Here is a 26,515-nt window from a genome sequence, read left to right on the forward strand (position 1 = left end):
TATTTTAAATGTTTCTTTATTTCAGAACTGCCTTTATGTACAGACATCATAAAAAAATGCACATACACTGGAGATTTCCCAAGGAACTGGAGCTGGAAATAAAAGTTAAGGGCAACTAGAAGAACTGAAATTGTCCCCAAGAAATTCTATGGATCACACTTCCTTAAATGTCCTTGATAACCTCTTCAAGTTCTTCCTTTGTGAACATGTGGAAATTCTGGCCAGGCTGCACTGTGGCTAGCTGGAAAGAAAACAGAGAAGGGTTAATAAACTGGGCTCGATTACCTGCTTTAGTCCTCGCATGGTCAGGAGTTGTTGGTGATGCAGCTGTCCATTAGGAACTAAGGGATCTGCTGTCCCAGGGATAGCCTTTCCAGCAGCAGGTCCCTAAAATAGCTCTCTGACTCTAAAATAAAAACTCTTATTGACCAAATTTTCTATTTTGAGGTTAACCAACCACATAATAGTTAACCAAATGCCTGGTATCATTGTCACTTCTTGAGATTACTTCAACAAGGATCACAAAAGCAGCAGTAAATTGGGGTCAGAACGTTTTTCTGTTGAAGATTTCTTTAGACAGGTTAAATTCTGAAATAGACAAGCATATTCACACACTTGCAAGTTGAGCTTGTGTGTGACCCTGGGATACTTGGACACGCTGTGCCTCAATTTATATTGGGATAATGGAGATAATAATAAGAATAGCACCTAACTCATACGATTGCTGCTGTTGTTCAGTTGCCAAGTCGTGTCCAACTATGTGTCAATCCATGTAAAATGCTTAGAACAGTGCTTAAAACATTATAATAAGCACCACCTAACTATTATTGTTGGGTACTATTTTCTATAAAATTGTCTATATGCTAACTTAGTAAGAAAAAGGTTTGTTTTGTTTTTTAAAAGGACTGGCCATGAAAAGATCCCATTAACACTGACAATAGGAAATCAGCTGTGACTCAAGATATTTGTAAAATCCAGCAGTCAAGGTTACAACATATTTAAGCAATATAAGACTAGGGGCAGAAGATGGTTAGTTTCAAATTTAACCAAATCTCCAGGTTTCCCATCATCTCTACTGACAACACAGTCCCATGTTTTAGGGCAACACCGAGGAATATGGGCAACTTCATTTTTGCCTTCAGCTTTTGCGTTTGTTTGAGATGTCATTTCCTTATATTTTATTTTTTAACTTTAAAATTAAACATAGTAGGGCATTTTTTGAGTAATATTCACTACTAGTATTTAGTATAATTTGAAAACTGCCCATCCCGTTCCATGATATGAACATGAAAGTCTGCCTCAACTACAGGTAAAATTTAGAAAAAGACTATGACTGCACATCTCAAAACACCTGAAGATCTAATCTAGGGACAAACTAAAAAAACTCTGCAGTCTCCACTAGATTCTCTTAAAAGATCTATCCAAGTACCTGAAATGTCAGAAGAGTCCCAAACACATTTGTAAAATATATGTCAAATAATTTATTGATGTCCATATAGACCATAAGTTCTATTTCAAGGAAATTAAAATATATAAACACTTCCCTTAAGGACATGAGGACAGAGAGATACAAAGTCAATAAACCAGAGGAAGAGTGAGGGGCTAGAGTTTTTGTCAAGTCACCGATGGCTCACAAGCTAGTCCTCCTAAACCATTACAAGGGCTAAAAACCAGAAACTGGGTAATCCTGAATTAGAATAGTCCCGTAAAACCAGGCTGCAAATCAATACTAATAGGACTTAAACCAAATACTGCTTTCAGAAAGGTACTCATCACTAGATGAGTAAAAATAATCCATTGCATTTACATAATGATACATTTATTTACATAATGAATATGAAAGCTACTTTTCTATTCATCTCACTTTCAAAAAACCTCTGTGAGGTAGATAAAGAGTTATTTTCTTTTCCTGATGTGATCAATAATTAACTGCTAAGCACCTGTGTACAAGTTATGGTTGTACAAGGCACTATAGATCCAAAGATAAAGTCTGTCACTAAGGGTTATAGAGGCCAAATGCTTTTAATGTCAGATAAGGGTTGTAACAGAGCCTGGCACACAGAGAAAGGGACAAAGGAGTAATCTAGAGAGTCCAGGAAGGCTTCAAGGACAGCAATCTTAAGTAGCAGAGGGCAGGTTGAATATGCAAATACATAAAAGCATGAAACAAGATGATGTATTTGCAAAAAAACCCAGAATTATTGAAAATAATTCTGAATGGCTAGAGCAGAGGTTGCATATGAGATGAGACAAGATGGAGAGTACTAGGAGTGAGAGCTCAGAGACACAGTATATTAAAGTGGTTAAAAGTACACATCCCCAAATAAGGCCCCAAAACGACAAGTTTTAGAAGTGTTCAAAATTTGAGGTGTCTGCTTCAGAAAAAGTCATATAGTAAGTCTTAAAAATGACCATGAAATCTGATAAGAGGAGTATGTTAGCAAGGGACAGTCTCGAAAATAACAGAAACCAATGGCAGTGATTGAGGAATAAATGAGAGGTGAGGCAGTTCAAACCCTGATCCCTCCATTTACCAATGCTATTACTCTGGGCAAGGTCCTACCTTCTGAAAGACTCAGTTTCTTCCTCTGTAAAATGGAAATAGGAACACCTATCCCATAGGGCTACTGTGAGGATTTAAAGATAATTGCATGTAAAATTGTTTGTTTTTTTTTTCTTTGCTTGTGCATGGGTACTCAGTCATGTCTGACTCTTTGCAAACCCATGGGCTGTAGCCCACCAGGCTCCTCTGTCCATGGGATTGTCGCAGCATGAATAACAGAGTGGGTATCCATTTCCTCCTCCAGAGGATCTTCCTGACCCAGGGACTGAACTGCATCTCCTGCACTGGCATGCAGATTCTTTACCACCGAGGAAGCCCTGGTACCAGCACACTTGCTATTTAACCTTCCGACGTATGCTCAGTTGCAGCCCATTCTTTGTGACCCCATGGACTCCAGCCTGCCAGGCTCCTCTATCCATGGAAACTTCCAGGCAAGCATACTGGAGAGGGTTGCCATTCCCTTTTCCAAGGGATCTTCCTGACCTAAGGATTGAACCTGTGCCTCTTGTATCTCTTGCATGTAAGATTAGCAATTTTTAATTGATGTAATGATAACTTCAGGTAAAATTAACCTAACAGGTTAAACGTATGCTTTAAGAGGTAGTGAATTATTGTGACAGGAAAAGAAGTTTGGAATTTATCTTGCAGACAATAAGAGTCACAAAAAGACTTTTTTAGCAGCTGGCTGCCCATATGTGTGTGCTGTACTCAGTCATGTCCAACTCTTTTGTGACCCTATGGACTGTAGCCCTCAGGCTCCATGAGATTTTTCAGGCAAGAATATTGGATTGAGTTGCCATTTTCTCCTCCAGGGTATCTTCCCAAGCGAGGGATCGAACCAGTGTCTTCTGCATCTCCCATATTGGCAGATGGATTCTTTACCACTAAGCCACCTGGGAATCCCCCCAGAAAAGACTTTTTTAAAGTGGAGAACAATCGAGATTAGCTACGCAATTCAGAAAATCCACTTCAGTAGCACAATGAAGTAGCAGGGGAAATGGAATGAAAACGAGGAGGGCAAGGCTAGAAGCAGGAAGACCAGTTAGGAAATCTCTGAGAATATACAAGGCAGCAGAAAAACAAGAGACTTAACAAGAGAAGGCCCTGGGAGAAGGGATGAAGAAGAGGCACTGATGTGAGAGTTATTTAAGGAGGCAAAGGCACAAATCAGTGAAGACAAAGGGAGGTCAATGTCTTCAAGGTTTCTGCTGTGAATGACAGGCACACTACAGGTGTCACCTTGTCATTTTTCAGGATTAGAAACATGAGAGGAGGAAATGGTTTTCAGGAAAAACGACAAGTTTTAGAAGTGTCGAAAATTTGCGGTGTCTGCTTCAGAAAAATTCATATAGTAAGTCTTAAAAATGACCATGAAATCTGATAAGAGGAGTATGTTAGCAAGGGACAGTCTCGAAAATAACAGAAACCAATGGCAGTGATCGAGGAATAATTGAGAGGTGAGGCAGTGAGGACGATGAATACAGATTCATCGTCTAGCAATTAAAGGTTAAAAAAGACAATCAATAGCAATAAAATGTAACAGGCTCTTGAATCTCAAAATTATGAAGCTAAGTGAAAGCAGTGAGACACAAAAAGAATACACACTGTAGATCCACTTATAAGAAATTCTAGAAGATGCACAGCAAACCGATAGTGACAAAAAGCAGGTCAGTAACTAAAAAGGGGCATTAAGGGAACTTTTGGGGATGACAGAAATGTTCTGTATTTTGATTGTGGTGGTAGACACAAGGGTAATTCACTTGTCAAAATTCACTGAACTGTAAACTTAAAATAAGTCCCCATTATAGCATGTACATTATACCTCAACAAAGTTGATCTTTCAAAAAGGATACTAGGTAGAGACAGAGGCTGACAAAGGTAAGTTTAATTTTTTTATTTTTCTAGAGAAAGATTCATTGGAAAAGACCCTGATGCTGGGAAAGATTGAGGGCAGGAGGAGAAGGGAGTAACAGAGGATGAGATGGTTGGATAGCATCACCGTCTCAATGAACATGAGTTTGAGCAAACTCTGGAGGTAGTAATGGACAGGGAAGCCTGGCGTGCTGCAGTCCACAAAGAGTTAGACGTGGCTTAATGACTCAACAACAAGTTATAAACGTAATTGAGAAACTGAGGACAAACACCTGTTCTAATAGGTTTGGTTGAAAATTGGTGATGGGAAGAGAAAGACAAAGGAATAACCAAGATAACGTTTTCAAGGGAATGTCAATCCAAATTTAAGCTGGGAGGAACTTTTATAAATTATTATTAACTGCATTATGCATTTCAGAATCAAGAATATCCCACTGAGCCTATAACTCAACAATAAAAAGCCAAATAACCCACATTAAAAATGGGCAAAGGACTTGAACAGACATTTCTCTAGAGAAAATAAGGGGCTTCCCAGGTGGCTCAGTGGTAAAGAATCCAAGCAAGCCAAATGCCCCCCAACCCCCACATCCCAACTCTTCTCAGATCGCCCCACCTTTAGGCCAGCCCCTGTCCTGGCATCCAATTTTGCCCCTTTCCCTGCAGCCACAGAAGCTGGCTCTACTGGGGACAGACTGATAACAATACTCTCCATTCTTCTGCCCACAACCCGTCAATCCTCCTTCAGAGGTTTAATTCAAATATACATTTTCTCAGTCCATAAAGAGTACAGCTGAGAAGTATCCTGGTTAAGTGCTGACTAGTTTAATTGCTTATTTGTGATTCCAGCCTCAGTTGATCTTTAAAAGTTTTTCTGAATTAAAACATACATACACACCATGCCTCCAAGGGTAACCACTACCCTGACTTTTTACAATTTGTGATTCCAGCCTTAGCCAGTATTTTAATGTGATTCAGCAATCCTTTTACTCATCCCTGTCTTCTCTCTTCCCTATTGAAAACACTTTTCCAAATATTTCCCATTCTTCTTAATTTCACTGTTGCATTGACCCACCCTCAGAAGGTGATCTAACAGTCACCAGGGAAATATAATCCCTCTCTCCCAATTCATTTCCGAACTTACCTTATCTTATCGTTACTTCCTTTCTTCCTGTCTACTTCTTGGAATGTTAAATTAGGGCATTCCGAATCTAGTCCATGTCTCTCCAGTGTCATCTCTTATCATCTCCCCATCTTACATACATCTCACATTCCAACGATAAGACAAAATCCTCAAGGTTCCCTTTGATGCCCGATGATGGTTTACATGTGCTATCTCCTCTTCCAGAATACCATTCTCTTCTCCCTTTTCCAAACATCACTTCTTCCAGTAGCCTTTCCTAATGTCCCAGTGTAAGTTATATGTTCCCGTGTCAATCCATTCTTATTGCTATTACCGAAGTATCAACCCAAGCTGTAATTATCTGTATGTCCTCTATACCACACAGTATACTAGTAACACTTAAATTGGAACTGGACTTTGTGTCTGTATCCCTGGCATCTACTGATACCTGGCATGTAATGGGTATTCTATATAATGCTGAATCAATTCTACTTTCCAAAATGAACTCCTTCATTTGTACCACGTCTTCTCTCTCGAGAAATTTCCCATCACTAACTTCTGCTTTAAATTCTTTTAACATTTTTTCTATTCTCTTGCTTCTTTTCAGACTATAAAAGTATTTTTTGTCTTTCCGTATCCTTAAAAAGACAAAAATCCTTTTCTTTAATGCTGCCTGCTGCTACTGACATTAATGTCTTCTTGAGAAGGCAGCATATTCTTGTTTTGTCCACTCCATCACTCCCTTTTCTTCTTTAACTCATCACACTTTGGCTTCTGCCATTACTACTTTACTAGAATTGCTTACTCAAAGGAAACCAATAATTTCTTAAGAACTGAGCATATAAAAATGTGACTGTCTTGACCTATTTAATCTTTAGCAATGAGAGCTATGATATCTGAATAAAAATCAATAAAACAGAAAAGTACCTCTATGTTAGTTGCATTCAGCTTCTCCTCCATTACTTGTTTGAGGATTATGAGTGAAGACTTGATGGCTTCTTTCAGTGTCATAGACTTGAAACAAAGAGGGTAAGAAGAGTGGCCGTTAATCGTACAATAACTCCTTTCCTACACAGATCCCCCTTATAACCCCCATCTTTCTGAAAAAATGATTCAGCAAATATTAATAAATTAAACATCTTAGTAAGTACAGTGCATTATCTGTAGAATTCAAGTAAGTGGTATATAAGTAGAGTACATTTATTCAGAGAAAAAAAGCTTTATTTTGAACCAGAATAAAGTCCCCAACTTTAATACAGTAAGTGATCTTTGAAGGACAAAGAGTTAAACTTCTCCAGTCCTTGTCTTTTAATTTAAAAACAAGAAAATAATGGTGATATCCTATGAATAATTCCCAAATGATCTAGAAGGTAGCCCAAAGGTTTAGAAAATCTGCTCTTTTCTTACCCCATTTTATACTTAATTTCCTGCACATGTAAAAGCAATGCTATGAAGGGCCGTTATAAGCAGACATCCCTATATGAACCACCTGAATGACAAGTATAGCAGTCTTCAGCCACTACAATGAGTCACCCAAAACCAAATCTTCCCATCTCACAAAGGTAAAAAGCCCACTTGCTTGAAGAGCCAGAGTAGTCAATATAAAATGCTAAGTAAAGCTATAAAAATAAAGGATAAGCAAATTGTGGTATATCTATACCATGGTGTATCACTCATCAATAAAAAGAAACTATTGAAATGTTCAAGAACATGAACATATCTCAAAAACAGTATGTTGAACAAAATGCAGACACAAAAACACAAACTGTATGGCTGTATTTATAAAAAGGCCAGACAAAACTAATCTACAATGGCAAACGTGGCTGAAAGGGAGGGAGAGACTGACTGGAGAGGAGGCAAGCATTTTGGGACAGGATGATGGAAGTGTTCTATATTTTAAGTGGTGATTACCAGGGTATACACAATCATCAAAATTCACAGATATAAATTCTTAGGTCTGTACATTTTATTGTATGTAAATTCTACCCTGATTTTAAAAATAATAATGAAGGCATGAGAATGCTTAATTACCTTGTGGTAAACTTCTTGCAAGGAGCTCTGGGCACCCTCTGAAGCAGAGCCAATTGCTCGAGCATCACACTGTACAAAGGTTCCAGATGGGTCCATGTGAAACCTGCAACACCACCAAAAAGAAGAGGATTAAAATGCTTAAGAAATGGTGATATTTTCCATTACAAACATCTCTCTAAAAAAATATAAATGCTTGGCCCTGCAGCCAGGAAATACCAAGGCATACGTCCAAAAGACGTTCCATGGCTGGAGAAATCAGATCTTTTAAAAAGTGCTTAAGAAAACAAATAATAATTTCCTCTGGGATTTAGAGAAGTACATATAAATATACTCTATACATACAGTATATATAAATATGACACTTATGTATGACTATCCAAATACCATTTGAGGATAAGGATCAAATCAATATTCGAAAGCAAGGCTCTAAACATATCTTGACTATAGTAACAAAGTTACTTCTCCTTTCTTTCCAGAAGTAGCACTGGTTCCAATAGGGGTGCTCTTCATAAAATCCCCAAATTTGTCTTTGTGTAAGCAGCCCAGAATCACTTGACTTTATAGAATTAGAAGGCCTTCATTTTTACAACTCTATAATAATCTTTCTCAGTTGATAAACAACCAATCCCATCCCAAATGATAAAAAAGTCTCCCGAAAAAGAATCAGGAGAAAAATGGCAAAACGGTACTTACAGCTGGGGTCCTTTTTCATCAACTCCTCCAAATAACAGTGCTACTCCGAAGGGACGGGACTAGAACCACAAATCAGAAGATAATAAGGTGAACAGCAGTGAAGTAAGAGGGCAAGAAGACCAGGGAAAGACATGCTCCGAGGACAGACACCCTAAGTCCCACAGGACAGCAAGACAGCTTGGCACAGTCACCACACTCACCATGGCACCTGGGTCTGCATCTTCTTCTCCAAACTGGAGCGCCAGATTCGACACAGCCTGAGTCACACTCTCCACAGTCATGGTCTCATTGTAGGTGAACCAATGGTTCTAAAAGAAGAGCAATGCATGGTCTGCCTTTCACAAGAAGGGCATTAAAAGTAGCCCACCATCTCACTACACACATCCCTTTGAACTGTGGTTAAAAACTGAAGGCTCAAGCTCAGGTGTGTTTTCCTTAACACTAAACTCAAATGTTTGGGACTGCATGAGAGAAAGAGGAATAGCTCTGGAAATAAAGTTATACCAAAAGGACTCTGGGCAATGATGGCTAGAGGATCGCTCCCTTGAAAAACAGCTAACCCCTCAAAGAACCAAATTTAGTCTCTTCACAAAGTGCAAGTTAATAGCTGAGTGCCACTTTCCCTCAAAGATTCTATTTTATTATTCTGTTGGATTTTAAACTGAATGACTTATTCTTACGTAAGTACTGACAGCAAACTTGCAAATAAGCACAAAGAATTTTTACCAATCAGGTTTTTTTTTTTTTGACCAGTCTACTCTGCAGGCAGCAAGAGCTCAGTTAAAAAAAAAAAAAAAAATCAGTATTCCTAAGCAGCATTTATCACCTGGCACATATCATTACTCACCACAGGAGAGCTGTCATTTGCAAGCCTAGCAGCAAAGGGCAGGTGGGGCAAAACTCCTTTAGCTACCTCTACTCCTGCTATGGTGCTCCCACAGAAAGTCAATTAGGGAACAGAATGCAGTGCAACGCCTACTTTATATAAGGCAAATCAAGAAAAAGCAAGAGACTGTCAGCACTATTTACCAGGGCTTCCTTAGAGCCGCAATGGTTGGATGGCTAGACTCCAGGCCTCAGAAAGTTACAACCAGCGGTTCTGCTCAAAATCACTCCCAAGAGCGACATCAGATTTTAACACAGATAGCTGCAGTACAGCCCAGGCAGTTGTATCATCACTAAACAAGGAACCCAAGCATCATGGTAGAAAGGAGAGTTGATGCTGACTTTACCTGTGTCTCCACTCTGGCTTTATCAATTAAAGTCTTAGCATCAGCAATTAGCCCACTCATGGCACAACCTGCAATGTAAAAGCAACAGTGACCCAGTAAGCCAGATCCTTGTAGAACTCTTTCATCCACTCAGGAAATAACTGAAGTTTTGGAATGAAACCACAGCAGCCAGCCAGCAATCCCACAGCACTATACCCACAAGATTAAATGAGCAAGTATCTGCACTGAACACAAGTATAATTATATCACTAACAAAAACCATCCACAGTGACACAGAAGTCCAGCTATTAAGAGAGAAGACAGAGAAGGACAGCTAATCAAACATGAATTGTCGTATTTACATACTCAAACATTCCTTTAGCACTCCTGGTAGCCCATGCAAGCACTAACACTCCAATAGGAAAAATAAGGGGAAAAAAACTTTCAATAACTATCTCACTATGAGCTACAGTGGAACACCCTAAAGTAAAATAAAAAATCTCATTTCCTGGCCAAACACCAACTAGTTACAGTAGAGATGGCCCAGGAAGCCAAGATTATGGCTATTACTTAACATGTCATGACTCAAATCCAAATTTCCAGCCTAGGTCTCACTCCCACAGTTCAGACCTATAAAGCCAAATGACTCCCTTAATATATCTGCATGGAGAGACCACAGATTCAACTCATTCCCCTACTTGACTCCATCTTCCCCTGGCCCTCATAACCAATCAAAAATCCCAAATTCTATCGATCACTATCTGATTAGCCTGTCTGGTATTAATCCTTACCTTGCCGATGTCCGGCCACTTCCTTGGCTAAAGCCTTCCTCATCTCTTTATTTAGACTGTGAAAAAAATTTTTGACCTGGTCTCCCCACCTTCAGTTTCAGTCCCATTCACTCTACCTTCAACACTACTGTCAGAATGGTTTTTCTAAAATCCTAATCTGATCATATCACCTCAATGCATACAATCTTTGATGTCAATGCAAAAGGATCAAGTTTAAGCTCTTTCATATGGTAAAAAGGACACTCTTTGATCCCAGACTCATTTCTTACCACGTTATACCTCCCAGTCATCCCAAGTTGCCGGTGCCAGGGTATTTTATATTTTACACCATCACAGGTTTGCTCTTTTCTATACCCTCTGATCACAAAGCTCTCCCCTGCTACACCCAGACACTTACTCGCTTGGTAAACAGCTCCTTATCCTTTAGAATTCAGCTCGGCTCAAGCCTCACCTTTATGGAATTATGTTCTGAAAGCCTCACTACCACAGGCCCCAGGCAAAACTAAGTATTTCCCCTCAGAAAGACTAAGCATATGCCACAGTCTTTCTTAATATCTACATCACTTAATTACATTGACTTATTTACATGTTTATCTCTGTGATTAAACTGCATGCTCCTAGAACACAAAGGACTATGTCTATGTCTCTTTTCTGTGTCCCGGGTGTTTAGCACAAAGTCTGGCGCATAGTAGATTGTCAGTTTGTTGAATGAAGTGACCCTGACCTACCTCCAAAAGGTATATGAGATGGCTTGAGATAGACACAATGTTCTAATCCTTAAAGACTAAATCTCAGTTTCTGTATCTACGAAAGAGATAGTGTCAAGCTTCCTTCGTCACCATGGCATTTGGTTCTGATGTCTTCACGCAATTAATTATTTTATCAATGTTTCATTAATTAGATGAATAGATAGGTTAAGAAAATATAGGCAGTCAACTAAAATGCCATGCTATAAATAAGAACTACTCCTTATGTTACAATGATGCCAGAAGCTACAGGAGGGGAATTTATCAGAGACCCAAAAGGGGAGGAAGGGAAGGCAGGGGGAGATAGAATAAAATGATAAATCTGAAAACGGAGGAAGAGTAGTGATTTGGGTCAAAGTCTATTATCTTTATACTCTCTGCACCTTAGTCACTCTGAAGATCTTTAAGAATTTCTCTTTTCTCAGTGGACACCCCCAGCTTCCCACACGATAATTCTGCTCCAGGTGGCCTCCTAATGTTATACATCCACGAAGACCCAGCCATCATAGGGAACTGGCCTATGATTCAACTTTTACATATTTCAATAACCATCACATTTGCGAAGTCTAAATTTGAGGGAGAAAGGAACTTCTGGGAGTAGGTGAATCCTACAACTGCTTCCTGCTACCGATGTTATGCACAATGGCCTGGAAAGCAACAGCTAACAAGGGAATAAGATGTTCACCTAATGAACCTCCCTTGAAACATCAAAGAAGACTGATGAACTCAGCAAGATCCTACAGAACGATCTTCCCCTACTTCTTACCTATGTGAGCATCAATCTCTACAATTTTCTCAATGCTGCTGGGCTCCATAAGTGGAGAGGTAATTCTCTTCTCCACAGCTAGGCATACACCCTCTGATGTCTGGATCCCGATGGCTGTGGAACCAAGCTAAAGAAAAACAGGTTATGTTATCACGGAGAAGTCAAAGAATAGTCTCACCTACTCACCAGAAATCTCTCTGTATATCTTCACAGGATAGAAGCTTCAATCAGCCATATCTAGTACACGGAGAGAACAGGAGTCCCCTAATAAATAATGTACTATTCCCGTCAGTGGCAAGACCATTGATTTACAGAATTCTGTGCTTGTAAAAGGGAAGTTCAATAGGTCCTCAAAATGTCTGGAAAACAATCAACTCTAGTGCCAATTTTTTGGAGAGGGGCAGGTTCTAAAGTCCTAAACATAGTGGATGAGAAATAATACAACTAATGTTTCTTTTGGACTTGGTATCTTTTTACCTCTGCTACCTTGAATTATCCCAAAAGGTGATATCCCTCAAATCTATGTGACCTCCAGAAAAAAAATTTTACTTAAAAAAATTTTAAAAAGAGGAAAGAAAGAAAAACCACCAACAACATAAAAATCTCTCTCAAGGTCACTAGCAGTCTACAATATAGATTGATTTCATCCCTCCAGCTGCACAACACCATCCTAGTCACCCACCCTTCATCTCACATCTGCAAAATGGGGATAATAATAACAATATCTATACATCAAGAAGGGTAAACACACTAATACATAAAATACTTAAAATGGCAACTTTCACATAATCAACGAGCAACAGATGTTAGCTGTTTTATGTGCCAAGATGACTTCAACATCCTCCTACTTAGTCTCCCCATCTTTAATCTCTCTCCCAATGCATTGTTCATGGACAGCCTAACTGATACAATAATATGCTATTCTCATTATACTTCTGTGAAGAACCAATGTCTCCCTATACTGCTTACACATAAAATCCAAGCAAGCCTCCAGAGTTCTCAAAACCTAATCATACTTTTCTCTTCCAACTTTATTACACATTATCCTCTAACCAGATGCCCTCGTTGCAGCCAAATCCATTTTCTCATGCCATGTCATCCCCCGCATCTGCACCTCTGCCATGTTGTCACCCCTGGAATATACTCTTCCCTTTTCCAATCCAAATCCCACCCCATCATTCATAATGTCTCCCAGGACTATATGTGCTTGCTCCTCTAAATAATCATTTTTTTCACTTAGTTCTAAAAGCAATGACTGTTGGTGTGAGCATCAGATTCCTGGAGTCTGTTATCGTAAAGTATTTGAACGAATTTCATGAATCATTGTGCATAACATGCTTTCAACACATATGCAGACTGGATGATCATAGCTCATACATATCTGTATTATTTTTCAAATGCACAAAGTTATGACCTTATTTTTTGTTGTTGTTGAGTCAGTAAGTCGTGTCCAACTTTTTGTGACCCCGTGGATGGTAGCATGCCAGGCTCCATGGGGTTGTCCAGGCAAGAATACTGGAGTGGGTTGCCATTACATTATTTAGAAGTATATACCTGCTTTTCATTTGTATATTTTCTTAATCCACGGTATATGCATAACTTCAGGAAATGAACTGCCAAATAATTTTATGTAAAAAATGAATGCTCTTACTTCTGAGTAAAGGTGTAGACTGAATATGTACATTAGCTCCACTCCTTCCCCAAGCCTGAGGACAGGAGATTAAAGGGCTTAAGCATGGGTAGGATAAATATACTAGGACAAAGAGAAAGGCAAAGCCACAGAAACAACAAAATTTTCAAGAAAGAAGGTGGGGAAGTGATAATTTACTTAGCAGACACAAGAAACCCAAATCCTCAGCTAAGTAAACAAAGTACAAAAGCAAGCTGCTTTATATCACAGGACCACCCCACTACTGGTGCTCAAAAAGGGAATGATGGCAACAAGGACCTCTGGGAATAGAAGTGGAACAGCTAAAAATTACAAGATTAGTGCAGTGTGTGCTTAAGAAACAGATTTCCAGATCCCTTACTCCACACTTAAAGCTACAGTATGCTCCCCATTCCCACTCTCGCAGACGACTCTGGAAAGCATAAAATGAGGGTGTCTACATTGGAGGACACCACGCACATTCAAAGGCAGGAGTACTACTGTCAAAACAAGGGGATTAAGTAAAAATTGACAAGCTTAATGTTATAAATCCCAGCCTTCTTCCCCTACACTGCTCTCAGAAGTGAGTAGCCAAAAATACCCTTCAGGCATGATATGAGAAGAGGCAGTTTTCAAATTTTCTGATCCAAATCTACATTAAGAAATATATTCTACAACACAACCAAAATGTACAAATAGACACAAAGAAACAAATATAATAGAAACAAAGTTTCATGAAAAAAAGAAAAGAAATCACCAACACTATGGGCCTGAAATCCATTGCTCCATTCCACTTAAAAAGAGAGATGCTCCTACTACTTGCTAAATTGACCCAATGCCCACTAATTCAAGATCTGCAGTTCAAAAAAATGTATCTAAAGAATCTAGCTAGTTCAAGGGGAAAAAAAAATCTAAAGAAAAAAAAATTTTTTTAATCCTTGAAGAATTAAAGGATTCTTAATTCTTTAATAAAGCAGACATGAGAAATTCACATCCTAAGCTAAGTAAAGAAAGTCCAGAAGCAACCTGATTTATATCAGATCATTTTAAGGATAAAATAATAAAACAATGCAAGAGGGAGTTAAAGGAAGATGACAACAGAAGATCCTAAATGTATAGCTATGCCGCAGGCCCAGAGAATCAGTCAGGTTGGAGCAGGTCAGAGCTCAAAGATTTCTTTAAGAGTCTTTAACAGGATACTTAATGTGCCTGGGTGTTTTGAAAGGATATACATAAGTTGGAGACCTTGGGGATGAATTATTGATATTTACATACTAAATCAGGCAAATTTTTGAAAAAGAATTATTAACTCTCAGGAAAACAATATTGTGAGGAAACAGAAAAACAGCTCAGGTAGCTGGCCCATCATTTTCTGCCCACTATCTATTACAATGCTTCCACCTTCACTTCTACATCTTCAACTAAGAATCTGCTTTGCCCTTTTCCAGACTGTCATACAACCATTTCTCCCAATATACACTTTTTAGAAGAGGTAATTTAGAGGGAAACACAACAGTTCTCTTCAAATATGTGAGCAATTGTCTTACAGAAGAGGTCTAAACATCCTGTACGGTTCAAGGGTAAAACTAGGGCCAACTGAAAACAATTTCATGAAGCTAGACTCTTGATTCAATACACGATACATTTCTAAACCATTATGACCTATTTTCAAACAGAATGAGCTATCTAGTGAGAAAATATCCTGTCACCAGAACTACAAAAACAGAACCTGTTTGGGTATGTAGAGGTGATTCAAACAGTGAAGAGCTGGACTAGATCAGTAATTCTCAACCCTTGCTAGACACTAGAATCACCGAGGGAGTCCTTAAAATACTGATGCCTGGGCCTAATTCTCCTAGACCTAATTTAGATTTAAATCAGAATTTAGACTATCCACAATCCAACAAAGAGAAGATCCCACATAACTAAATTTCAGTATACAGTTTACTTTCTAACTAATTTTTTGAAAACTGGTTTGAACTATTCAATTTTGTTGTTAGATTACAGAATACATCTCTTATTCAGTCCCAAAAATATCTAGTACAAATTGACAAATTTACCAACAAGAATACAGGTGATCAGTTAAATAATTTGTTCAAGATGACAAAATATCTCACAGGTGCTAACTCGGGAATTCTATACCCCTCACCCCACTCCAGTACTCTTGCCTGGAAAATCCCATGGACTGAGGAGCCTGGTAGGCTGCAGTCCATGGGGCAGCTAAGAGTCAGACACAACTGAGCGACTTCACTTTCACTCTTCACTTTCATGCATTGGAGAAGGAAATGGCAACCCACTCCAGTGTTCTTGCCTGGAGAATCCCAGGGACGGGGGAGCCTTGTGGGCTGCTGTCTATGGGGTCGCACAGAGTCAGACACGACTAAAGCGACTTAGCGGCAGCAGCTCTTTATAGTTAAGAACATTACAAACACAAACATGTCCTTCCAACCCCACTAAGAAAAAGCTACTTATATAACTGTGAAGCAGTTATTTGTTTAAAAAGCTTTCAAATAGTTGGGACTGAATCTGTTATATAAAAATGGTTAATTGTGCCCAACACTGTAAATCAACTATACTTCAGTTAAAATATTTTTATGGTTAACTGTGATTAAAGGGAGATAAAGAACATTTTCTAAAGAAATTATTTAAATACATTTACTCCAAATGCTCTGCCAGCAAAGCATTAAACATGAAATTTCAAAAACTATCCCACTTGATACTATACCTTGATAGCCTCAATGGCATATTCGACTTGAAATAATCTTCCTTCAGGAGAAAAAGTATTCACACCCCTATAATTTAAAAAAAAAAAAAAGGTATTAAAATTTTCAGAGAAAAGAAAAAACAAAAACGTAGAGACATTAAACTCAAGTTCCCTGAGAGCTAGCTCAGATGTGCATATTGTCATTATTCTCTTTTAACCACAACAATCTTCTATTTTTTGGGTACATTAACAGTTTTTCAAGAGAATGGAACCTATATACAGAACACTTCTTTCCCACTCCCAGAGTATCTCCAAACTGATCTAATGAGAGTAGGTGACTTTCTGCCTCAACCCTGAATCAATTTGGAATCCCTTTGGTAAATTCATGCCCCTAAACTATCAGGTAATTCTTAATAAAATGTGCATTTATTCTTATCCTCTTTCCATTATGTGCATTTGACATTTCTTTTTAGTAGAAATCAGCCACTGGGACACTTCTCTGTTTATAAGTATGAATTAGTATTGTTATCGGAACAACAGACAGATCTGTGTGGTTCCTAAAACCTAACCTGATTAATTCACTCAGTATATTATACTAATTATATGCCAGAATGCTCTTCTCCCTTAAACAATTCCCAACCTTTCCTTGTTCCAGTCTGTTAGAAATTCCTTTGGAGAAGAGGCAGCATAGTATTAGCTATACAAGCTTTCAGCACGTGATGGACACGAAGAATATTTGAACAAATAAAAGCAAATAGTTGTGTTCCTTGGTTTATGGAATCTGGAGTTTATAACATGTAACTATCATGATAAACAGCAGTATTTTCAAATTTGTTTTATCAAAAACTTTTTTCCCCCCAAAGAAATGTGTGTGTGTGTGTATAAATCCCAAACATAAAACAGATAATAAAGGTTGATGTTTACTGCACATCTACTATATGCTTAGCACTGTTATAATCCTAGAAATGACAACACACTTAATCCTCAGACAATCCCATGAAGTAAACTAAAGCAGATACTATTTTAGAGAAGGGGACATTGAGATACAAAGAAGTTGAGTAATTTGCTCAAAGTCACTCAGCATATAAGAACCAGAGCTGGAAGGAGAATTTAGGCAATCTGACTACAGAGACAAGCTTCTATCAGGACTCAAAGGAGAATCTCACCATTCCAGCCTCTCATTTTCCCCAGAGGTGCTTTCCTTAAGGTCATTTAAAAGGAAATTTATGACACTAAAGAACAGTTTTTTAAAAATCACTGAGAGGGAAGTCAGGGCAGAAGATCTGGAATTAAATTCTAGTTGTGTCACCTAACTTTTCCTCTCTCAAATGCAAAAAAAAAACCCCATCCTGCTCTGTCACAATACAATTGGTATTGAATGGCACAGATTATGAAAGTGCAAGTTTAGTAGCTCAGTCGTGTCCGACTCTTTGCGACCCCATGGACTGCAGTCTACCAGGCTCCTCCGTCCAGGGGATTTTCCAGGCAAGAGTACTGGAGTGGGTTGCCATTTCCTTCTCCAGAGGATCTTCCTGACCCAGGGATCTCCCACATCGTAGGCAGACGCTTTGCCGTCTGAGCCACCACATTCTGTGAATATGAATACAGTATTTTCGCTCTAATTCAGGAACTTCATCCTGGTGAAGTATTCCCATATCTTCTCTAATATGGGCTCTGCTCTTGGTCCTCTTTTCAAACTTTTCCTGGGTTATTTCATCTATGCTAAGCACTGCCGCTGCTGCTGCTAAGTCGCTTCAGTTGTGTCCAACTCTGTGCAACCCCACTGACGGCAGCCCACCAGGCTTCCCCGTCCCTGGGATTCTCCAGGCAAGAACACTGGAATGGGTTGCCATTTCCTTCTCCAATGCATGAAAGTGAAAAGTGAAAGTGAAGTCGCTCAGTTGTGTCTGACTCTTAGCGACCCCATGGACTGCAGCCAACCAGGCTCCTCCGTCCATGGGATTTTCCAGGCAAAAGTACTTCCAAATCTCTATTGCCAGTTTGACCTCTTTCCTCGTTAATCTGAATGTCTTATGAGTGTTTCCACATGGATATCCCATTAATACCAAACACTTAACACTTTCCAATCTGATATATCTTAAATCCAGTCATCCTTTCGAAATCAGCTCCACCTGCTGCCATTCCTACTTCATTTTTTACTTTAAAACACCTCCCACCTCCCAGTTTCCCAAGCTAGAAAGTTCTGAATGATCTGACTTAATCCTTCCCTTTTCCCATATAGTGCATGAGTGCTCAGTCTCTTCAGTCGTGTTGGACTCTGCGACCCCACAGACTGTAGTCCAACAGCCTCCTCTCTGCGGGATTTTCCAGGCAAGACTGGAGTGGGTTGCCATTTCCTCCTCCAGGGGATCTTCCCGACCAAGGGATGAACCTCCAGCTCCTGCATGGGCAGGCAGATTCTTTACCGCTGAGCCACCTGGGAAGCCCTTGCCCATATTAACCATATGCCAAGTCATATTAATTTAAATCAGTTCCTCCCCCACAGTAACTCAACTCTCCCTTCCATTGCTCAATGCCCTCATTACCTTTCACCTAACTGTAACAGCCATCTAACCGGTATTGACTCTTTTCTCTAATCCAGTCAATTAATTTCTATACAATACAATTATGACTATGTAACTTAAAATGATAATTAATGGCACAAAATAAGACCCAAACCCTTCAACTTCAAATTAAAAACCACCCAATACCTAGCACCAATGTTTTTCTCTGAACTCCCCCTATTCCCATATGTGTATCATATGTGCCAGAAGCCTAGAGTTTTCCCAAACATGAACTGTGGCTTTCCCATGGCCCCTCCTCTGTTCATCTTATATTCTCTGCCTCAAAACTATTGACTCTTACTATGCATATTTATTACATTCTTACTCCTGAACTCAGTTTAAATATCAACTCCTTCTAAAGTTTTCCATAATCCCCTTATAATATCAAATGCAACCTCTGTCATTAAAACTCCCATTGTGTTGATTTCAGCTTTTCTAATGACACGAACACATTTCTAACTTATACTGTAGTTACTTTTGTAAATAGTGGTGGTTTTTTTTTTTGGCCATACCTCATAGCTTACAGGATCTGTTCCCCAACCAGGGATCCAACCTGCACCCTCAGCAGTGAAAGCCCAGAATTCTAACCACTGGACCACCAGAGAATTTTCCTGTTAAGTAGTTTTTAAAGGACAGTCTCCCATATGAGAACACGGATCTTGATTTTTGTTCACTGCTGTATGATCAGCAACTATAACAGTGCCTTGTACACAGCAAGCATTTAAGTATATTAGCTAAGCAGACTATATTTTAGGCATTCTTACGAAGATACAATGAAGGAGGAAATGGCAACCCACTCCAGTATTCTTGCCTGGAGAATCCCCTGGACACAAGAGCCTGGTGGGCTACAGTCCATGAGGTCCCAAAGAGTCAGACACGAGTGAAGCGACTCAGCACAAATGCAAGAAGATACAAAAATGAGTAACACAAAGCAGTGAATAAAGCTGTTAAGTAAATGATCACAAAAACCTTAATAAAGGTTTTCTGATAAGGACAACAATTTCCATCATACACACCCTTACTCAAAATTATATCACACAAAGATGATTCTCTTCAATGTTCTAGAAAATAAATACCGACCAACAAAGATATTTTATAGGACGGCAGAAAAAAGTTAGTTTTAAAGCCTCACATACATCTTTTGAGTCAGTAAACAGTTTTTTTTAGAAGTAGCGGTTCTAAGTGATAAAACTTTCAACACGATCAACATATACTTGAGAAGAAATGCAGCTTCTCAAACCCATCTAATAAAGAAAAAACATCTGCTTTTCCTGGCCTCAAATATTTAAGCAACTTAATAGCTATGTGAATCATAACTGATCAAAACAGAAACTGAAAGTAAAAATGTCTGCAGCATAAGTAGATACAACTTAATATTAACATTTCCAAGCTCTGAAAGTTTTTTCTTTTAAATAGATACAACAATCTCACAGCTTTGATTTCAAAAACAGGTTTGGTTTTCGACACACTTAAAGCAACTTCCCTTAAACTTTTTAAAAAGTCAAAAAGGCTATTTGAATCAGCATGATGACAAAACACTTGAGAATCACTCTAAATTCCAGTTCCCACAAAATCTGACTCCAGACACTGTATCTTGGTAAAGCTGAGATTTCCTTCGCTCCTCTGCAGAAACTAAACATCCCAGGACGCCCTACTACAACTCAATCAAAGGAATAGCAGCTTTATTCCTACAACTAAGAAACGGAAAACGAGGCTGTCCTCCTAGAAAGAAAAGGGAGCTGAAATCATCAAACCCATTAAGTGATCCCTAACTGCTTTTTCTTCCAGGTAGCGCGTTTACATCTTTTAAAAGGCAGTCACACTCAGCACAAAAGGGGAGAGAGGGTGACTCCTGGCCTTCCCCGGGTTAAAGGTCAGAGTTCCGGCCCCCATCAGCCTTCTTTCCGAAGCACAAAGCAGAGCTTCACGCTTCCGCACCGACTTGGGATCAAGCAGTGACTCAGCGGTAGGACAACTGAGGCCGATGGGCGCAAATCTAGCCTTGGAGAACACAGCGGACGCCTGGGGAAGGGAGGAGACCCCCAGGCTGGGCCAGAATTCGGGTTCGTGGGGTGCCCTGATGACACGGCAGAACCCAGGCCCAGACCGGGCCCCGAGTCCGCCCACCCGTTACCTGACACAATCTTCCCCCCCCAGCCATACAGACCTGTCGTACTCAGACCGGGTGAGAAACATGGTAAGGGCAGGAGAAAGCGGCAGTGGCTACTCCGGGATTCTTAGAGCCAACACGAGTCCACCTGCAACCAACTCACCCACACCGCCACACTACCAGGGCCACTCTCCCAGCTGCGCGTGCGCTCGCCACCCCTGCAGCCCTCTCTCCCATACCTGTCTCTTATTGGTTGATCGGAGTTCCCGCCGAGGTGATTGGGCCAACGAGCTAACCCGCCGGGCCTCCGGTGGCCCAGGGTGGGCGGGACAAAGGCCGTTCTTCCGTTTTAAATCGCTAGTGGTTGCCAGGGGCGCTCGGAACTGAAGGCGTGTGGTCAGAGTTCACTTTTTTAGAGTTCTTGTGAACTGTCCCAAGATTGTCAACTGGGTAATTTTATGGCGAGCCAAACTGTCTGAGCCCTGGTTTGATGGGTCCCTATCGGAGAGCGTTTGTCCCAGGCTCTTCTCGCTTTCCACCCGCCCGGCTGTTAGCTGTATACCCCGCTCTTCCGGCTCCGGCGCAGACTTCCTCCAGGTGCTGTGACTGCCTCCAGGACTGAACTTGGGAAATAATTGGATGCGTCTGTACCGGTGCTGTGAGCGAGTCCGTTCACTTCAGCCCACCCCTCCCATGGCTCGTTTGTTGAGAAAAGTTGGTGAGTTTTAGTTGGTAGGAAAGTCTTGAAGTTTCCCCATGGCCAGGGTAATTTTACAGTAAGTCTCCTACATAGGAAATTTCAAAGTTGAAAGTTGCAAACTTTCAAAGATAGGAAGTACCTTCGCATGTCCAGTTACCTAAGTTAGTTCACATGTCTGCCATACACTGTCACATGTGTGCCTTTACAAGTGGTTTTGCTTTTGTGTACTTTACAGTACTATATAGAGTACAGTAGTATAGTATCTTTATTTCAAGCCCAAGATATCCTGAAGTGAGCTAAAGCAGTGGTGATGTAGCTGGTTACTACTGTACTTTTCAAGGTACTGTACCATAAGATTAAAAGTGTTTTCTTTATTTTTTTGTGTTTCTTTTTTATATATTAGTGTGAAGAGTATTATAAACCTATTACAGTACAGTACTATATAGCTGATTGTGTTAGTTGGGTGCTTAGGCTAACTTTATTGGACTTACTAAAGACTCTTGGAAGGGAACTCATTCATGTGTAGGGGACTTCCATTCTTACCCCCCAGCCACTAGTACTACAGGCTTCAACCTAGTGACCCAGAGCTCTGGATCTGGGATTCAGATTGTTCACTGCTTTTTCTATTATCCATGAATTAACGGACAGCAGTGTCTTGTTTGTTTTTCTAACTTACCTTCCCTAAGGGTAGGAGAGCACACTCACAGCTTCATAGAAAGACTGTAAATGATATGTTCAAGAAAGATAGCCAGTTAGGAAGTCATTTAGTGAGTGGTGTATGACTGAAAGAGAAATGCCAGTGTTCCATTTTTGGTTAATAATATACCACTGGTCAAGGCCTCAACCTCTCCAGGCCTGTTTCTCTCAAGTTCCTGACTTGGCCTCAGATTACGTTTGTAAATGACCAAGGCAATTCATTTGGAAATGTTAAGGAAATGTAGAAACAAGCCTTCTGAGTACTGATATCTTTTTCCCCATCCTTTATGTCCTTTCCTCATGAGTTCAACTGGAATTTTGTTTTTGTGGCCCCTAGCCAATAAGTTTGACACTGATAAAACTGAGGAGAAATTCCAAGAGTAGTCCTCAGACATCTTTTAGATTTATCCCTCAAGTTTCTGGTCAGCTTAATATGGCCTTTCTATTACAAAGGCCATAGTTAAGCTTCATTATGCTTAGTTAAGTTCATTATGCTTTCTCTTCTGAAGTTCTTTTGAAATTAATATATAGTAACTATTTATACATATCTACATAAATATTACCTATGTACCTAAATAGGTTGTTGTTGTTTTTCAGTCCCTAAGTCCTGTCTGACTCTTGTGACGCCATGGACTACAGCTACAGCCCACTAAGCTCCTCTGTCTATGGGATTTCCCAGGCAAGAATACTGCAGTGGTTTGCCATTTCCTTCTCCAGGGGATCTTCCAGACCCAGGGATCAAACTGCATTGCAGGCGGGCTCTTTACCACTGAGCCACCAGGGAAGCTCACTTCAGGCATAATAATATGTCCTGAACACCCAGGGATGCAGGGTGCTTTGCAGCCCTTATTACTATCAGATATTATGGTGAGTGTCAAAAAATTATTTGAATGTAGAATTCTCAGGGTAAATGTGCTTGTGCCCTATATATCATAAGTGAAAGGAAGCTGCAGGTAGCTCTGATTGTGGATAAGAAGGGAAATCTTGTTTTCTCCCAAGAAAGTGGACCATTAGGGCATAAAAATCCAGCACCTACTGTATTTATTGCCCATAATCAATCCCGTTCAATAAATGTTTCATTGAAAGTTGAACTGGATATCCTCTGAAAAAAAATAATAAGGAAGCCATAGAAGACAGAAAGGAAAGGAATAAAGTAAACATGAGAGAATGAACTGGACTCAAAAAATAAGAAAGATATAAAAACATCTTGGAGAGCTAGGCACATGGGTCCTGGAGCAAAATAAAGTGTGGCAGAATAATAGCCAGAGTGTAACACTATGCAAAGAAACCAGTAAGAACTGGTCCCTAAATGGAATTCTTTATGTGCCTGTAGTTTTCTAACTTAGAAGTGACTGCACAAGGCTGCTAATGTGCTGCATTGCTGTAACGTCTGGGACTCCTCTGATGGGCAGCTTTGACTGGAGGACCCATTAGCCTAACTTAGAGTTTCTTCAATTTGTGCTGCAGTCTAAGACCTGCCTACTCAATCATTTCTTTTTTCTCTGCATAGATGTCAGGTATGTGACTTGATAGTCACAGTTTGCAGACTCTCACACCTGCCCTTCTCCTTTCCCTTTTATCTTTGACAGATAGCTCCCCTAATAAATATCTTGCATGTTGTTATGGGTTGAATTGTGATTTCCCCAAGATCCATACGTTGAAGGATCCATATGTTGAAACTCTAAACCCACAGTACCTCAGAATGTGACTGTATTTGGAGATGAGTCTTTGAAAGACACAATTAAGTTAAAATGAACCTGTTAAGGTGAACCCTAACCCAGTTTGGCTGATTTCTTAAAAGCAGAGGAAATTTGGACACGTAAGGAGACACTCGGGGTATGTGTACAGAGGAAGGGCCATGCTGCAAAAGTGGCCATCTGCAAGCCAAGGATGGAGGCCCCAAAAGAAACCAAACCTGTTGACATCTTGATCTTGGACCTCTAGCCTCCAAAAGAGTGAGAAATAAATTTCTATTGTTTAAGCCACCCAGCCCTAGCTAATGTACATGTCAAATCACACTTTGGCAACTGCCTCTTAGAGGGCCCAAACTAGCACAGGTGGTACCAGGAGAGGTCCAAGAAAACATAGAAAGTTGAGAAAGTGTGATGGCACACTCACTACCTTGTAAACCAAGATGATGCTTTCCCGAGTAGTGTAGGGGCATGGGTAGTTACTAACACAGTTGGTGATCTAGCTGCTAAAGGTTTAATCATTAGTAACCTGGCTACCCTGGTAACTCAGATGGTAAAGAATCTGCCTGCAATGCGGGAGACCAGGATTCGATCCCTGGGTTGGAAAGATCCTGAGACGGAGGACATGGCAACCCACTCCAGTATTCTTGTCTGGAGAATCCCCATGGACAGAGGAGCTTGGTGAGCTACAGTCCATGGGGTCGCAAAGAGTTGGACACGACTGAGCGACTAAGAACAACCTGGGAAAACATCCCAGTGGAGGAGAAAGCCCTTGCAGGCACAATTTCAGGCATGTGAAATACATGGTGGTTGGGGGCGAAACATACCTGTAAGGGCAGTGGGGTTTACTGGTTACTGCCAAGTTGTAGTGACACTCTGGAAAGGAATAAGGAGAAAGCAAGGGTTCTCCCTTGGTTAATGGTTAAGTATGAGAGACAGTGGGCCTCTTTAGTAGCTTTCAAAGAGGCTTTTATCTCCTATAGTGGAAGAGCTGACAGTTAAGCCACTGACTCAGGACTTCAGAGAGGCAACAGGTCAGGGCCCTGGTTGAGAAAACCTGAAACAAGAGATAGTGCATCTGAATGGACATCTGTAAGGATGTTAGTTCTGCAAGCCCCACATGAACTCTCAAAATTTGCAGAGGTGGTTTACCTCTTCTTCTTACTCCCTTCATGCTGAAAGACACTGCAGGGCCACTGCCCCACAAGGCAACATAGAAGTTGTCCCTACCTCTTCTACTGGCTGCCAGGGCAGTAACTAGAGTTAAATCCTAGCAAAGCCCAGCTGAGAACATACTTGGCCTGATACAGAAGGAAAGAGATTATATACAAAGAGCTGTAAGAACTAGCTAGCATATACAGACAGAAGCCAGGAGAGTATCTTGCAGTTGAATTTTGAGGTTGCTTGATCAAAGGGGCTGGAATATAAGACTGTATAATCAGGAATTCATTGAATTAGGAGCACTTTCTGGAGGTACAGGATTTAACACTGTAGCAAAAACCCTTGGGGATGAAACAAACTGCAGGGGGGCTTTTAGGAACCTAGAGAAAGGGATGGCCAATGCTGAGTAAAGTAGAAATGTCTCAGTTACCCTGGCATGTGGTAGAAGAATGAATAAAAAGACAAGGAAGTGGGCATGCAGGAATAGGTGTGAGGCCAGAGGACCCATCAGAGGATTATGTTCCACAGGAAGGCCCAGGAAACACACCATTCACTGAGGCCGTCAGAAATCCTCTGGTGAGGGGCAAGAGCATCACCAAGAAGTCTGGGCTGACATAGGAACAGTCTGGGGTTGGAACAGAGCTGGGATTGATTAATAACTATGGAAATGATATCCCCCTTCCCCCAAGTAATACAGGCCAGATGGTGGCACTTAATCACCAGGAGGCCACAAATATTAAAAAGATGAGCCACTTCTGACAAGATTGGCAGCCAAGGGCCTTGACAGGGAATTATGAAGATGGATATAGAGCCTAGCATCTCTAGAGGTAAAATTAACATCTACAACCAAAAATAGGCCAAGATGGAAAAATAGGAGACTGAAGATGGTCCCCCTCACCCCCAACCCTAGCCAAAAACTCATTATCCCTTGTTCAATGTCTGGATTTGGGCCACTTTTCAGATCCGAAATCCATTGACTAAGAGATGGCAGATCCTGCAGCACTTCAGCAAGTTATACATGTAATGATTCTCCAGTCCTTCCCCAAAGAGACCTGTGGCCATTTACTATAGTGGCTGTACACAATGTGGAAGAGGGATAACCAGAAAATTGACTCAAAAAACAGATATCAGTACCCTGAGACCCAAGCATTGTCATGGCCCCCTGTTAGACTGGACACTTATGAGGGCCTTGTAGTAAATGGGGTCCTTGCTAAAGTCAGTAACAGCGGGTCCATGGTGTCTGTGGGCCCACCCAATGATCATTTCTTCAGTTCCTGTGTATGTAACTGGAATTGATCTATTTGACAGTTAGGTGCAAAAGCAATTACAGTTTTGGACCCTGAATCTTAAATCTTTGTAACTAGGCTCAAACATCTTTATTAATCAAAATAGGAACCATTACAGTCAACACATTTTTGCCAACAAGAAATAAATTTATTTATCCCTGT

At 40.3% G+C, this 26,515-nt stretch overlaps 1 protein-coding gene and 1 long non-coding RNA gene across 11 annotated transcripts in view; one reads left to right on the top strand and one right to left on the bottom strand.

Moving 5' to 3' along the window:
- On the bottom strand, positions 1 to 21,723 carry PSMA5 (proteasome 20S subunit alpha 5). 10 transcript variants are annotated; one of them, XM_086391621.1, is made up of 9 exons: positions 21,059 to 21,723; positions 16,167 to 16,233; positions 11,794 to 11,920; positions 9,512 to 9,579; positions 8,480 to 8,587; positions 8,280 to 8,338; positions 7,587 to 7,689; positions 6,483 to 6,569; positions 1 to 241 (listed from the first exon to the last, which is right to left on the bottom strand). In XM_086391621.1, the coding sequence occupies exons 3-9, from the start codon at positions 11,840 to 11,842 to the stop codon at positions 164 to 166; spliced, it is 552 nt and encodes a 183-aa protein (XP_086247747.1). In that variant the 5' UTR covers positions 11,843 to 11,920; positions 16,167 to 16,233; positions 21,059 to 21,723; the 3' UTR covers positions 1 to 163. The 10 variants fall into 10 exon arrangements, with proteins under 10 accessions (XP_086247747.1, XP_086247745.1, XP_086247746.1 ...); XM_086391619.1 differs by lacking the exon at positions 21,059 to 21,723 and adding an exon at positions 20,983 to 21,020; XM_086391620.1 differs by lacking the exon at positions 21,059 to 21,723 and adding an exon at positions 20,877 to 21,020.
- The window catches only part of LOC147375982 (uncharacterized), a 10,269-nt gene continuing 5,144 nt past the window's right edge, over positions 21,391 to 26,515 (top strand). Inside the window, exon 1 of the long non-coding RNA XR_015160611.1 lies at positions 21,391 to 21,537. This is a non-coding gene — a long non-coding RNA (uncharacterized LOC147375982). The remainder of the gene's footprint in view (positions 21,538 to 26,515) is intronic.

Source organism: Bos grunniens, chromosome 3 (genome assembly GCF_055505025.1).
Source record: "Bos grunniens cultivar Pamir isolate PY7600 chromosome 3, Bosgru_T2T1.0, whole genome shotgun sequence".
NCBI lineage: Eukaryota > Metazoa > Chordata > Mammalia > Artiodactyla > Bovidae > Bos > Bos grunniens.